The 14,407-nt window shown below is 41.6% G+C and overlaps 1 protein-coding gene across 2 annotated transcripts in view; it reads right to left on the reverse strand.

Annotated features, from left to right (window-relative positions):
• Positions 1-14,407, reverse strand: part of dennd1a (DENN/MADD domain containing 1A) — a 129,285-nt gene that overhangs the window by 45,521 nt on the left and 69,357 nt on the right. For both annotated transcript variants that reach the window (XM_061980586.1, XM_061980587.1), the window contains 2 exons: positions 11,739-11,840; positions 9,316-9,403 (listed from right to left, as the gene is read on the reverse strand). In XM_061980586.1, coding sequence (XP_061836570.1) covers positions 9,316-9,403; positions 11,739-11,840 — 190 coding nt within the window. The remainder of the gene's footprint in view (positions 1-9,315; positions 9,404-11,738; positions 11,841-14,407) is intronic.

Genomic DNA, 14,407 nt, shown 5'->3' on the forward strand with positions numbered 1-14,407 from the left:
TGTAGAGCTTCAGTCGTTCAACAGTCCGGGGTCTCCGCTGTCGTATTTTACGCTTCATAATGCGCCACACATTTTTGATGGGAGACAGGTCTGAACTGCAGGTGGGCCAGGAAAGTACCCGCACTCTTTTTTTACGAAGCCACGCTGTTGTAACACGTGCTGAATGTGGCTTGGCATTGTCTTGCTGAAATAAGCAGGGGCGTCTATGAAAAAGACGGCGCTTAGATGGCAGCATATGTTGTTCCAAAACCTGTATGTACCTTTCAGCATTAATGGTGCCTTCACAGATGTGTAAATTACCCATGCCTTGGGCACTAATGCACCCCCATACCATCACAGATGCTGGCTTTTGAACTTTGCGTCGATAACAGTCTGGATGGTTCGCTTCCCCTTTGGTCCGGATGACACGATGTTGAATATTTCCAAAAACAATTTGAAATGTGGACTCGTCAGACCACAGAACACTTTTCCACTTTGCATCAGTCCATCTTAGATGATCTCGGGCCCAGAGAAGCCGGCGGCTTTTCTGGATGTTGTTGATAAATGGCTTTCGCTTTGCATAGTAGAGCTTTAACTTGCACTTACAGATGTAGCGACAAACTGTATTTAGTGACAGTGGTTTTCTGAAGTGTTCCTGACCCCATGTGGTGATATCCTTTAGAGATTGATGTCTGTTTTTGATACAGTGCCGTTTGAGGGATCGAAGGTCACGGTCATTCAATGTTGGTTTCCGGCCATGCCGCTTACGTGGAGTGATTTCTCTAGATTCTCTGAACCTTTTGATGATATTATGGACCGTAGATGTTGAAATCCCTAAATTTCTTGCAATTGCGCTTTGAGAAACGTTGTTCTTAAACTGTTTGAATATTTGCTCACGCAGTTGTGGACAAAGGGGTGTACCTCGCCCCATCCTTTTCTTGTGAAAGACTGAGCATTTTTTGGAAAGCTGTTTTTATACCCAATCATGGCACCCACCTGTTCCCAATTAGACTGCACACCTGTGGGATGTTCCAAATAAGTGTTTGATGAGCATTCCTCAACTTTATCAGTATTTATTGCCACCTTTCCCAACTTCTTTGTCACGTGTTGCTGGCATCAAACTCTAAAGTTAATGATTATTTGCAAAAAAAAAAGTTTATCAATTTGAACATCAAATATGTTGTCTTTGTAGCATATTCAACTGAATATGGGTTGAAAATGATTTGCAAATCATTGTATTCCGTTTATATTTACATCTAACACAATTTCCCAACTCATATGGAAACGGGGTTTGTAATATATATAAACATATATAATATATATATACTAGGGGTGTAACGGTACACACAAATTTCGGTTCGGTACAAACTTTGGTTTAGAGGTCACAGTTCGGTTAATTTTCGGTACAGTAAGAAAACAACAAAATATAATTTTTTTTGGTTATTTATTTACCAAATTTTAAAAATTTTATATTTCCCGTCCATTGTTAATAGGGAGAAAATCACTAGAAATTCCGGGAAAAACAGGAATTTGGTAGAGGGAAAACATGTTTTGGGTTCGATATATGGGAAAAGTAGTGTGTGTGGATGGTTGAAAGGTTGGAATCGGGGTTAAAAATGCGAAAAATTTTGAAAATTCAGGGCATTATAGAACAATGAATATGTCCATTCATTTGAATGGGAATTTCCTAATTAAAATATAGATAACAACACAATTGTCCTAGATGATATGAATGGGTTGGTGTTGGCGTAAAAGTTTGAACTGGAATTGGAATGGTCAAAAACGGTTGAAAAATGTGGACTGTAAAAACTTTCCAGGCAGAAGTGAAAGTAGGGCTTTGGAAAACCAGGAATTCTTAGAATTCCTGGAATTTATCTGAACTTGGAAAATGGTAGTTTGATTGTCCAAGGTGAGTTGTTTGTGTGGATGGTGGAACAGTTCGAATCGTTTGAGAAATGTTGGCAAGTTTGAAAAATGGCCCATTCATTTTCAAATGGCAAAATTACCCAGAAAATTGAGAATCCGGGGTTATCTGGAATACATAATAATTTTTTTTCTGGGGGAGCACACGATTCCCGGTCGAGCCGAACGTTTTCATACTTACAGTTCCGATCGGATGAAAACTGTGAGCTGTGGAGCGCGCCAAAGTTTTTGGCCAGAATAATAATAAATATATGTTTTTTTTGGTGTAGAATCTTGTGGGCATTCACACACACACTGTATGGAAGCTATTATTTTATGTTCAGCCAGACCCTAAAGGTCCTGAAGTTGATGCTGTTATCAGTCTGTCACCAGGCTCAACTGTTCAACAACAAATCTGTTGTGGCAAAATAAACACACAGTTTACTTGTACTGCACAATAAAAGCTGCCGAACCGGACGTTCAAAAAAACTAAACAAAACAGCTGATAACAACTGCACAATAAAAGCTGCCGAACCGGACGTTCAAAAAAACTAAACAAAACAGCTGATAACAACTGCAGATGATCAAGAGCATTTGATTAGCAGCCAATTGTTTTTGCTACTAAAACATACTGTATCTATAACTGCTATGGAAACACTCAGGCTGTAATTAGTTTTACAAACACTCCTTAATATTGCAATTTCATACCTGATGTGTTCATTTTTAAGATCTGATAGAACAGAATGTTTTGTTTTAATATGTCTTAAAACCTTACTTTTGAAAGAAGATGTTTCTTTATTTGTCACAAAACTATAGTTGGGAATCGAAAACCGGTAAGTCGCTTGCCTTCCCCCCACCCCCAAACGATTATCGTAACAATTCTGGCGAGAGGGAATGACGTCATTACGCAACGTGCGTAGGGACGTCAGACAGCAGCATAGCGCCTCTTTATTAAAAAAAATATTACAACAGTGCTACTTGTAATAATTGCAAGGCTGCAATTTCATTAAGAGGAGGACATATAAGCAAAATGCTGAAACATTTGAACACACAGCATACAGTAACTATAAATGAATGTCACGTTTTTTTAACCACACAGCCTCATCCCAGCAGCAGTCACCACGGGTAAATACAACAGGTACTAACAAATATCGCCTATAAATTTGGCACTATTTTTTTATTAAATTAAAATGAATGCCCTTTCATTTAGATGAGAATGACGAGAGACAGATTCTGACTGCCTCCGAGGCAGACAGTACTGTTTGCCGCTAGACCAGGGGTCGGCAACCTTTACCAGTTAAAGAGCCATTTTGACCAGTTTCACAAATTATAGAAAACAATGGGAGCCGCAAATTTTTTTTTGAAATTTTAAATGAAATAACACTGCATACAAAGTTTTTTTTTTGCTTTGTGCTATGTATAAAACAGGGGTCTCAGACATGCTGCCCACACCTTTATGTGGAATTTGAAAGCTGGTGCGGTACCCGGGTTTTAAATGAATGGCGCTTGTCAGCGTCATGCGTGCCGTGATGGTCCAGCATACAGCACCCACTACGGCCAGCGTGCCTGATCAGCCACACGTTGTATGGGGCTTCCGCTTGCTCACGTAAGTAACAGCAAGGCGTACTTGGTCAACAACCACACAGGTCACACTGACGGTGGCGGTATAAAAAAAAAAAAAACTTTAACACTCTTACTAATAATGCGCCACACTGTGAACCCACACCAAACAAGAATGACAAACAAATTTCGGGAGAACATCTGCACCGTAACACAACAAACACAACAGGACAAATATCCAGAATCCCATGCATGTTTGGTGCATCATATGCTAAGGATACATTATACACCCCCCGCTACCAAACCCCGCCCACCTCAACCGACGCACAGAGAGAGGGGGGGGGGGTTGATGTGTGAGGGAGCAGGGTTGGGGTGGGGGCGGGGTTTGGTGGTAGCGGGGGTGTATAATGTAGCCCGGAAGAGTCAGGGCTGCATGGGATTCTGGGTATTTGTTCTGTTGTGTTTATGTTGTGTTAAGGTGCAGATGTTCTCCCGAAATGTGTTTGTCATTCTTGTTTGGTTTTGGTTCAAAGTGTGGCGCATTATTAGTAAGGTGTTAAAGTTGTTTTATATGACCACCGTCAGTGTAACCTGTGTGGCTGTTGACCAAGTATGCCTTGCTGTCACGTACGTGTGCAAGCAGAAGATGTATATTGTATAACAAGTGTTGGGCTGGCACGCTGTTAATACAGATTGTAGAGGGCGCCAAATGTTGTACCATCATGGCACGTCCTTATTATAGCCGTTAGGGTGAAAATCGGTGAATATTAATAAAATAGTGCCTGCGAGAGGTACTGAAATCCAGAAGTCTCACGGGGAAAATTGGGGGGTTCAGCAAGTAAGCTGCTGAGCCGCATCAGAGTGATCAAAGAGCCGCATGCGGCTCCGGAGCCGCGGGTTGCCGACCCCTGCGCTAGACCAATGTCACAGATCAGCTACTAAGTTGTGGAAAAGCTTGCACCCATTTGCCACATAGATGCTCCTTTTTTCAGTAGGGGAATGGTCAATTGTAGTCAGAGATAAATTGCATGTTTTCCTCCCACCAGATTTTCACTCAGTCATTTCCATCATAAAGATGAAACTCAAAAAAATGTACCGGTAATATTGTGTAAATGTCAATTCATGTCAGCAATTCAACTTTAAATGTGAAACTAAATGTGATATTAACTCATTACATGCAAAGTGATATATGTCAAGCCTTTATTTCATACTTGCCAACCCTCCCGGATTTTCCGGGAGACTCCCGAAATTCAGCGCCTCTCCCGAAAACCTCCCGGGACAAATTATCTCCCGAAAATCTCCCGAAATTCAGGCTTTCCCACAATATAAACGGTGTGCCTGCCCAATGACGTTATAACTGTAGATTGATCGAGGGCGAGTTCTTGGTTTCTTATGTGGGTTTATTGTTAGGCAGTTTCATTAACGTCCTCCCAGCGCGGTAACAACACACAACAACAGCAGTCACGTTTTGGTCTACCGTAAAGCAGTTCGTCTGCCGTAAACAGCAATGTTGTGACACTCTTAAACAGGACAATACTGCCATCTAGTGCATTTGATGAAAGCACTTTTGTGCGTGCCACACAGCAATGCATCATCAGAGAGGGTGTTCAGCATGGTTAGAAAAATAGTGACAGAGAATAGAACAAGGATGGACAATTCAACCCTTAACTCAACAAGTATATGTGTAAATAAATGAACACTGAAATTCAAGTATTTCTTTTATATATATTATATATATATATATATATATATATATATATATATGTATATATATATATATATATATATATATATATACAATAAAATAAATATATATTTATAGCTAGAATTCACTGAAAGTCAAGTATTTCTTATATATATATATATATATATATATGTATGTGTGGGAAAAAAAATCACAAGACTATTTCATCTCTACAGGCCTGTTTCATGAGGGGGGTACCCTCAATCATCAGGAGATTTTAATGGGAGCATTCGCATACCATGGTTTATATAGGGCACAGAGTGGGTGGGTACAGGCTGGCCTAGGGGCGTGGTGATTGGTTCATGTGTTACCTAGGAGGTGTTTCCGTCTATGGCGGCATGTTGTTACAATTTCGCTGCGCTTGTTGAGGGATGACAGGTCTGGACGGTAGGTAATAAACAGTTTCTTTTTCAAGCATAGGTTGCATCTTTTATTACCACTATTGTAAGGTGTGCTGGATGCAAGAATTTGCCATGTTATTGAATATTCAACATTATTGTCTTTGAGGTCCCAAATGTGTTTGCTGAGTTCTGTGGTATTTCGCAGGTTTTTGTTCCTGAAAGAAGCCTTGTGGTTGTTCCATCTGGTTTTGAATTCACCCTCGGTTAATCCTACATATGTGTCGGATGTGTTAATGTCCTTGCGTATTACCTTAGATTGGTAGACAACTGATGTTTGTAAGCATCCCCCGTTGAGGGGGCAATCAGGTTTCTTTCGACAGTTACATGCTTTGTTGGTTTTGGAGTCGTTCTGACTGGGGGTCGACGGCTCATTTGCAATTGTTTTGTTGTGGTTTGAGATGATTTGTCGTATATTGTTCATGCAGCTGTAGCTCAATTTGATGTTGTTCTTGTTGAATACTTTTCTTAGGTTGTTGTCTTTGGGAAAGTGTTTGTCAATCAGGTTGAGGAATTTGTGTCCAATGTTCGTTGAGACGTTTTTGCTGTATGGGGGGTTGTACCAGATGATGCCGTTTCGTTTTCTGTTCTTTTTTGGCTGGTTTCCTGGCGTGGGTTCATAGGTGAGGGTGAAATTGTATCCGCTTTCATCAAGGGCTTTTTGGTACGGGGGGGTTGCTTGGTCAAATTCAGCTTTGCTAGATGACAGCATCGATAGCCTTTTATTGATTCCGGTAGGTATTCTTTTCGTGGTGGTGGGTGGATGGTTGCTGTCATGGTGCACGTATTGGAGTGTTGTGTTGGGTTTCGTGAATGGTTGGTAGCTGTTATTTCTCAGGTTGAAAGTGACGTCAAGGAAGTTGACGGTTTGCTTGTTGGCTTCAATCGTGATCCGTAGGCCGTTCTCTTTGAAAATTTGGCATATGCGCTTCTTGGTATTCTCGCTGCTCCTTGGCGAGGCGCGACACACTGCCAGTCCGTCATCACGGTAAATACCAAGGTTCAGATTGAGGCTAGCGAGCTGGGAGAGGAGGAAACTCCCAACGAGTTCACACGTTTCTGCTCCGTCAAAACTTCCCATAGTGACGTCAAATGTTGCATTGTTCTTTTTTTGCCATGGTGTACTGTTGTGGATGAGAATGGAGTTTTTTGCGTGGATGATGATGTTTCTTTCGTTGCCTGTGATTGAGTCGTAGTCTGAGGCGAAGTCTATTGCTTGAGTCAGTAGGTCTTGCGTGATGGAAGGGTAAAATTCCTCGATATCAAAGGAGATAAAGTTGTGCTGTTGTTTGGCTTGGATGTTGTTGAACCATTTGATTACTGCTGCTGTATTTCTCCATTGGTTGAGTGGTGTTTTGTCCTTGATTTTTGTGTTGACTCTGTCCAGGATTATTTTGCTGATTTTTCCTATTTCAGATTTAGTTGGGTTTATTAGTCGGCATGTTGGGTTATTTGCGAAGTTGGGTTTGTGATCCTTCAATGTGATGAAGGCTTCCTTGTTGGCTGTGGCGTCCACCCTGTCCTCAATGTCCAGTTCAGCCGCGATCCTTTTATTTTCCAGGTGGATGTTCTGTAAGGTATTGGGTTGCGCTTTTTTGTATGATTTGGTGATGCTTTTGTCCAGTAAGGTGTGGTGTTCTGGTATGTCCATTCTGTAGAAGTTTGTGGTTTTATCGGCAGCTATGATGAGGTTGTTTACTTTCTTGATGCGCTCCTTGTCATTTTTCAGCTTGGTGAGGAGTGGGTTGCGGATTGGCTTGAATTTGACTGATTGTATCATTTTGAGCATGTCGTTCTCAAAATCCTTTAGTTCCTCAACTGTGGGTGGGTTCTTGGTAGATTTGAATATATATATATATGAAATACTTGACTTGGTGAATTCTAGCTGTAAATATACTCCTCCCCTCTTAGCCACGCCCCCAACCACGGTCCTCCACGCCCCCACACACCTCCCGAAATCGGAGGTCTCAAGGTTGGCAAGTATGCTTTATCTATTATGATGATTTGTCTAAAGGCTTGACATATCTTACTATGTATGTTAAAGGGGAACATTATCACAATTTCAGAATTGTTAAAACCATTAAAAATCAGTTCCTAGTGGCTTATTATATTTTTCGAAGTTTTTTTCAAAATTTTACTCATCACTCAATATCCCTAAAAGAAGCTTCAAAGTGCCTGATTTTAACCACCCGTCCATTTTCCTGTGACGTCACATAGTGAAGCCAACACAAACAAACACGGCGGAAAGAACAGCAAGCTATAGCGACATTAGCTCGGATTCAGACTCGGATTTCAGCGGCTTAAGCGATTCAACAGATTACGAATGTATTGAAACGGATGGTTGTAGTATGGAGGCAGGTAGCGAAAACGAAATTGAAGAAGAAACTGAAGCTATTGAGCCATATCTGTTTGAACCGTATACAAGCGAAACCGACGAAAACGACACGACAGCCAGCGACACGGGAGAAAGCGAAGACGAATTTGGCGATCGCCTTCTAACCAACGATTGGTAAGTATTTGTTTGGCATTAAAGGAAACTAACAACTATGAACTAGGTTTACAGCATATGAAATACATTTGGCAACAACATGCACTTTGAGAGTGCAGACAGCCCAATTTTCATCAATTAATATATTCTGCAGACATACCCTCATGTCAGCAGGCCAGGGAAGCTAGGGTCGATATTCTTCTCTTGATCATCTTGGGACGGTGTGAGCCAAGACATCCAGGGGGGTTTAGCTCGCTCGTCTGCGGGAACAAACTGCCGCCATTTCTTGCCGTGCTAGCGAGGGCCTTTGTCCCTGAATTGCTCACACACTCCGGCAGATTCAATGGGGGTCTGGCGGCAGATTTCTTTGACTTTATCGTTGGAAATGCATCTACTTTGAGTGTCGCAGGATATCCACACATTCTTGCCATCTCTGTCGTAGCATAGCTTTCGTGGGTAAAGTGTGCGGAACAAACGTCCAATTTCTTGCCATTTTCGCATCTTTGGGCCACTGGTGCAACTTGAATCCGTCCCTGTTCGTGTTATTACACCCTCCGACAACACACCGACGAGGCATGATGTCTCCAAGGTACGGAAAACAGTCGAAAAAACGGAAAATAACAGAGCTGTTTTGACCCGGTGTTTGAGAAAATGGTGGATTGCTTCCTGATGTGACGTCACAACGCTCCGAAAGCGAATATTTTATTCACCAAAATTCACCCATTTAGAGTTCGGAAATCGGTTAAAAAAATATATGGTCTTTTTTCTGCAACATCAAGGTATATATTGACGCTTATCATAGGTCTGGTGATAATGTTCCCCTTTAAGGCCAAGTTGAGTTAATATGCCATGTAACTAAATGTTATATTAATGTATAATTTCCACACGTTTTATTTTGTCAAATTCTACAGAATAATAGTTATTTCTTATATTTATTTAAGTATTTTTTTTTTATGTTACGTTAAGACCTCACTTTGTATGGTCATATTACCTGTAAACTAAACAAAATTGAAGCAAATCCACGTTTTTTCTTCTCTTTTTTTCTAAATATGAAAAGAACTGATGAAAAACCAAATCTTTAAGCAGAATTGAAAGTGGAATCAGAACCGGAAAAAACTTATGAATTACCACCCTACACATGACTGTATGTCCCAACTGTATCCATTCTACAGTAAATGTCCAATTAAGAGTCTGAAGCATCACGTTTTTTTCCCCCCAAAATAGAATGACTAAATCTAGCTCACCTGCATATTCGCCTTTGTTGATCTCCTCCTCAAATAAGTCACTGAAACCCTCTCCGGCGTTTAAGCGGTCCAAACGGCCATCAATGAACTGGAGTTCCAAAACAATACATGTATTAGAATAGCTTTTTATTTGGAATGTGACAATGTTCACATGCAGGTGCTTTCACTATGTTTGGATGCCAGACAGAATGCAGTGGAAAAATCATGTGGATCGATGTCCTTCCGAGGATGGTACGATCTAAGGTAAGGTTAAAGGCTACAAAATGACCAACATGGTGGTCCTCCAGTACAACGTATTTTTACGAGGTTCTGCCTTACCAAGTATCATGGTTACGACACAATCCCAAAAAATATTGATACAGTACTGTGCAAAAAGTTTAAAAAAAAAAACTAGTTACGTGCGTGTGGCAGAAGAATAAATATGGTGAATGAACACATAGTTGTGCATCGCCACAATGAGGAAGGAGAACATCACTCTTGTTCTTTTTCATTGAATTTTTTACTCCTATGATGTCTCTCAAGCATGATGCAGACTCTTCTGATTGCAGGTGGCAAAGAAACAGAAAGTAAAAAGGGAAGTGAAATTAGACAGAGAGAAAGTGTAGAAATCACGGGGGACGCATGCAGCACGGCGAGTTAGTTGCATGTTACGTAATTCATTCTAATTAACAATGCGAGAGAATTGGCTGAACATGAAGAAGATGGAAAATACATAAAAATCCTAACTTTATGTAAATATCTTGACAAATCGGAAACTTATTATCTTTAACTAAAGAAGAGCAGGCTGCAGCTCACACTTCCTCATACTTTTTGCAACATTGAGGGAGAAATGATACTGAGACGTCTTGAAAAATGTCTCAGCTATGAGCTGCCCAGCATTGTATTTATTTTCATTAATGCAACTTTTAAAGAATTCCTTACAAGGATGCCTTATAGCGGGGGTGTCCAAACTACAGCCCAAGTGTGGCCCGCAAGCCTCTTCAATTTGAACCGCGAGACGTCATGAGTTCAACAAAGCGTCGCACCACGGAGTGATTTCAAATTATTCTTAAAGAGCAGGCAGTGTCTGAATGCTACATATTTGCTGCCATCTTGTGAACAATGTGAGTAAATCAGATCAATGACCCTTGAAAGTACTTTGAAACAATAGTTCATCATTTACTTATATGACACAATACAAACAACTTTCCCTAGTCATGATGCAATACAAAAACAAAAAACAAAAAATGCAACTAACAAAAAGGTCAACAAACTCAAACAGAAACTGCTCACTGAACATTGTGGATATTATAAAAAACTTCCAAACATTTTCAGTGTCTGTTTCAATGCTCACTCCTAACTTTGTTGGACAATATAGCATTTTGGTTGTAGTGGGCGGGCACTGTGAATTTCCTGCACTGATTGGTTAAAATACTCAGAAGGATTGACAAGATGTAAGCGCGTATGCACCTTCCAGTGTGCAACCACAAAGATTGTATTTCATCTTTTTATAACTATTTTATATGTACTCCGTGAGTTCTGTGCACATTGTGACTGACTTAATGTTAATCTATGTACATTTAAAAAATAATGGTATTAAATTTATGTAATGATAGATAAACTTAATCAACAGTAATCCACAGCAACCCTCTGGTTAAAAAGATTTTTTTTAAATGTAATCGTTTGACTTACTACTTTTTACATAAAGTTTAAATGTATTATTATTTATATTGGGGCGGTATAGCTCGGTTGGTAAAGTGGCCGTGCCAGAAACTTGAGGGTTCCAGGTTTGATCCCCGCTTCTGCCATCCTAGTCACTGCCGTTGTGTCCTTGAGCAAGACACTTTACCCACCTGCTCCCAGTGCCACCCACACTGGTTTAAAAATGTAACTTAGATATTGGGTTTCACAATGTAAAAGCGCTTTGAGTCACTAGAGAAAAACGCTATATAAATATAATTCACACTTCACATATGCTTAGTGATTTTATTTATTTTATTTTGGTACAGTCCAGCCACTGAAACTTCACTAGCCAAAGAATAAGGGAAGTTTTTTTGGGCGGCGTGGCTCCGTCAGTAGAGCGGCCGTGTTAGCAACTTGAGGATTCCAGGTTTGATCCCCGCTACCGCCATTCTAGTCCTTACCGTTGTGTCCTTGGGAAAGACACTTCACCCACCTGCTCTCAGTGCCACCCACACTGGTTTAAATGTAGCTTAAAAATGTAGATAATGGGTTTCACTATATGTAAAGCACTTTGAGTCTCTCTCTCTCTCTCTCTCTCTCTCTCTCTCTCTCAGCAATATATAAAGCACAATATAAATATAATTCACTGCACTTCACTTTTTAGGATCCTTCCTTGAAATAACGCGACTACACAATTAATTTAAGATGAAGCTAAATATAAAAAATAGGCAAGCAAAATTTGCAAGTGTGCGGGTGTTTACCTGTTTGAAAAGCTGCAGATGGATAGCATTCTGGAGGAACTCTCTCATGGCACTCAATCGATGATTTACAAAGGCCTCTTCGTTGAATGTTATTGGCTCACCCTGACGATGCAGAAAACACATCAGGAGATTGGCAATAGACAAGGTAACCAGAGATGCTATAACATCAGGACCATTGTTTACCTGTAAAACACAATATCTAAATCTAAACACTGAAACAATGTTCATTACACCATGTACATTGTTTACATGACTTTAGATAAAGACTGAATACAGACAAACACAGACTTCAAAACTGTCGACAACCTTATGCTTATTATCACGTTTTAGGTTCATGATAAAAAATAACGGACACGTTTTGTTGAGTCTAATGACTGTGTTGTAAAGGTCTAAATCAGGTGAACATTAGCCATAAAAAGTGAATTAAACATCTGCCGTCGTTCATTATGACTGCTTTAATCTGTAGCAATGTGTACAGCGGATTTTCAAGGTTTGAGGAAAACCCAGCTTAATGATAGGCCACAAAAGAACAGTAGCTTCAAAGGTGGGACAGTAAGTCTCTTCTCAGACAAAATAAAACAGTTAAGGCCTATTGACAGCTATTGTTGTTGTTACTAGAATTTGGCATAGGAAGGGTTTTATTAATTTAACCCTTGAGAAACCGGATCCATCAATACATTTTCTCCTGCTTTTCCAAGTTGCAGGGGCAGCAGTCACAGTAAAGATGCCCAAACTGCCTGATCTTCCGGTACCTCTTGCAGTTCCACTTTGGGGACTCTGAGGCTTTCCCGCACACAGCAGTGAGAAACAATCCCTCCAGTGTGTATTAGCTCCACCCTCAGGCTCCTCCCGGTTGGGAAGGCCCGAAACACCTCACTAGGGAGGCATCAGGACTCAATGCCTGAGCTACCTGAACTGGCTTCTTTCCATATAAGCTCCTCCTGGATGACGGAGAATCTCATCCTATCGCTAAGAAACTCTAAGAAACACAATACGGAACAAAAACATTTTGGTCACTTGTATCTGAAATATTGCTCCTTCTGTAACTACCCAAAGCTTGTCACCAATCTTAGGTGAGGGAAAGAACATATATCGGCCAACAAATCAGGAGCTTTGGCTTCTGGCTCAGCTTTCTCTTCACAATGACCTGGTACAGCAACGGCATTACTGTACACAATGCGTCGATCTGCCTCTCAATCTCATGCTACAGCCTTCCCTTAATTGTGAACAAAACCCCAAGATACTTGAATGTCTTCACCTGGGGCATAAGTATACATAAAAGCTTACTAACACATCATCATCAGGCCTCCGTCAGTCGTAGCGACTATGGAAACTGTGCCAGTCCAGAGGTCAAGTTTAAACTCAGCGACAACGCCTGCTGTGGCTGATAAGTCCGATGTGGGAGAGGCAAACGCGGCCGCATTTACTGCAGATGTAGCTGGAAGGCGCAACTGCAGGAGTGCTTGTCTTCCGCTTGTTTCTTTTTTCATTGGCTGTGGCATGGATCTTTTCCTTGCCAGTCTTCAGCTGTTTGTGAAGGACACTGCGCCATTTGCTGCGGTCAGCCGCTGCATCTTCCCAATGTTCAGTGTTTATGTCCAGGGCTTTCATGTCCCGCTTGCAGACATCTTTGAAGCGCAGTTTTGGCCGGCCAACAGATCTCTTGCCAGAGGCAAGTTCGCCATACAGGATGTCTTTTGGGATACGTCCATCTTCCATATGGCACACGTGGCCGAGCCAACGCAGCCTGCATTGTCTGAGCAGCGTGAACATGGTAGTAAGACCAGCGCGTTCGAGGACCTGGGCATTCGTCACTCCAATGGATGCCGAGGATGCGGCGAAGGCAGCGCATGTGGAAGGTGTTCAGTTTGCGCTCCTGTTTGGAGTATGTTGTCCATGTTTCGCTGCCGTAGAGAAGAGTGCTGACAATGCAGGCGTTGTACACTGCCATCTTGGTAGGAGTTGTCAGCTTCCGGTTCTCCCAGACGCGGGACGGGAGGCGCCCTAGGGTTGTGGCAGCTTTGCCGATACGTTTGTTGATCTCACCATCGAGGGACAGATTGTCACTGATGGTGGATCCCAGGTATGTGAATTGGTGTACGACTTCGAGTTGGTACTCATCGATTGTGATGACTGGTGGAGTGTCCACTTCCTGACTCAGCATATTGGTCTTTTTTAGGCTGATAGGAAGCCCGAAGTCTTTGCAGGCCTGGGAGAATCTGTCCATAAGGCACTGGAGTTCTTGTTCAGTGTGCGAAATGACAGCGGCATCATCAGCAAAGAGCATGTCGGATGATTGTCTCACAGACTTTGGTCCTTGCTTTAAGACGGGCTAGGTTGAAAAGTAGTCCGTCAGATCTGGTACGTAGATATACCCCTTCTGTTGCAGTCCCAAAAGCATGTTTGATGAGCAGGGCAAAGAAGATGCCGAAAAGGGTAGGAGCAAGGACGCAACCTTGCTTGACTCCGCTCTTAATGTCAAATCGATTGGACATGCTACCCTCATACTGGATGGTTGCCTTCATGTCGTCATGAAAAGATCTAATGAGACTATGGAGCTTTGGAGGGCATCCAATCTTGGGTAGGATGCTGAAGAGCCCTTCTCTGCTAACCAGGTCGAAAGCCTTGGTTAGGTCAATGAAGGATATGTACAGGGGCTTCTGTTGTTC

This window comes from Nerophis lumbriciformis, linkage group LG20 (assembly GCF_033978685.3).
Source record: "Nerophis lumbriciformis linkage group LG20, RoL_Nlum_v2.1, whole genome shotgun sequence".
Taxonomy (NCBI): Eukaryota; Metazoa; Chordata; class Actinopteri; order Syngnathiformes; family Syngnathidae; genus Nerophis; species Nerophis lumbriciformis.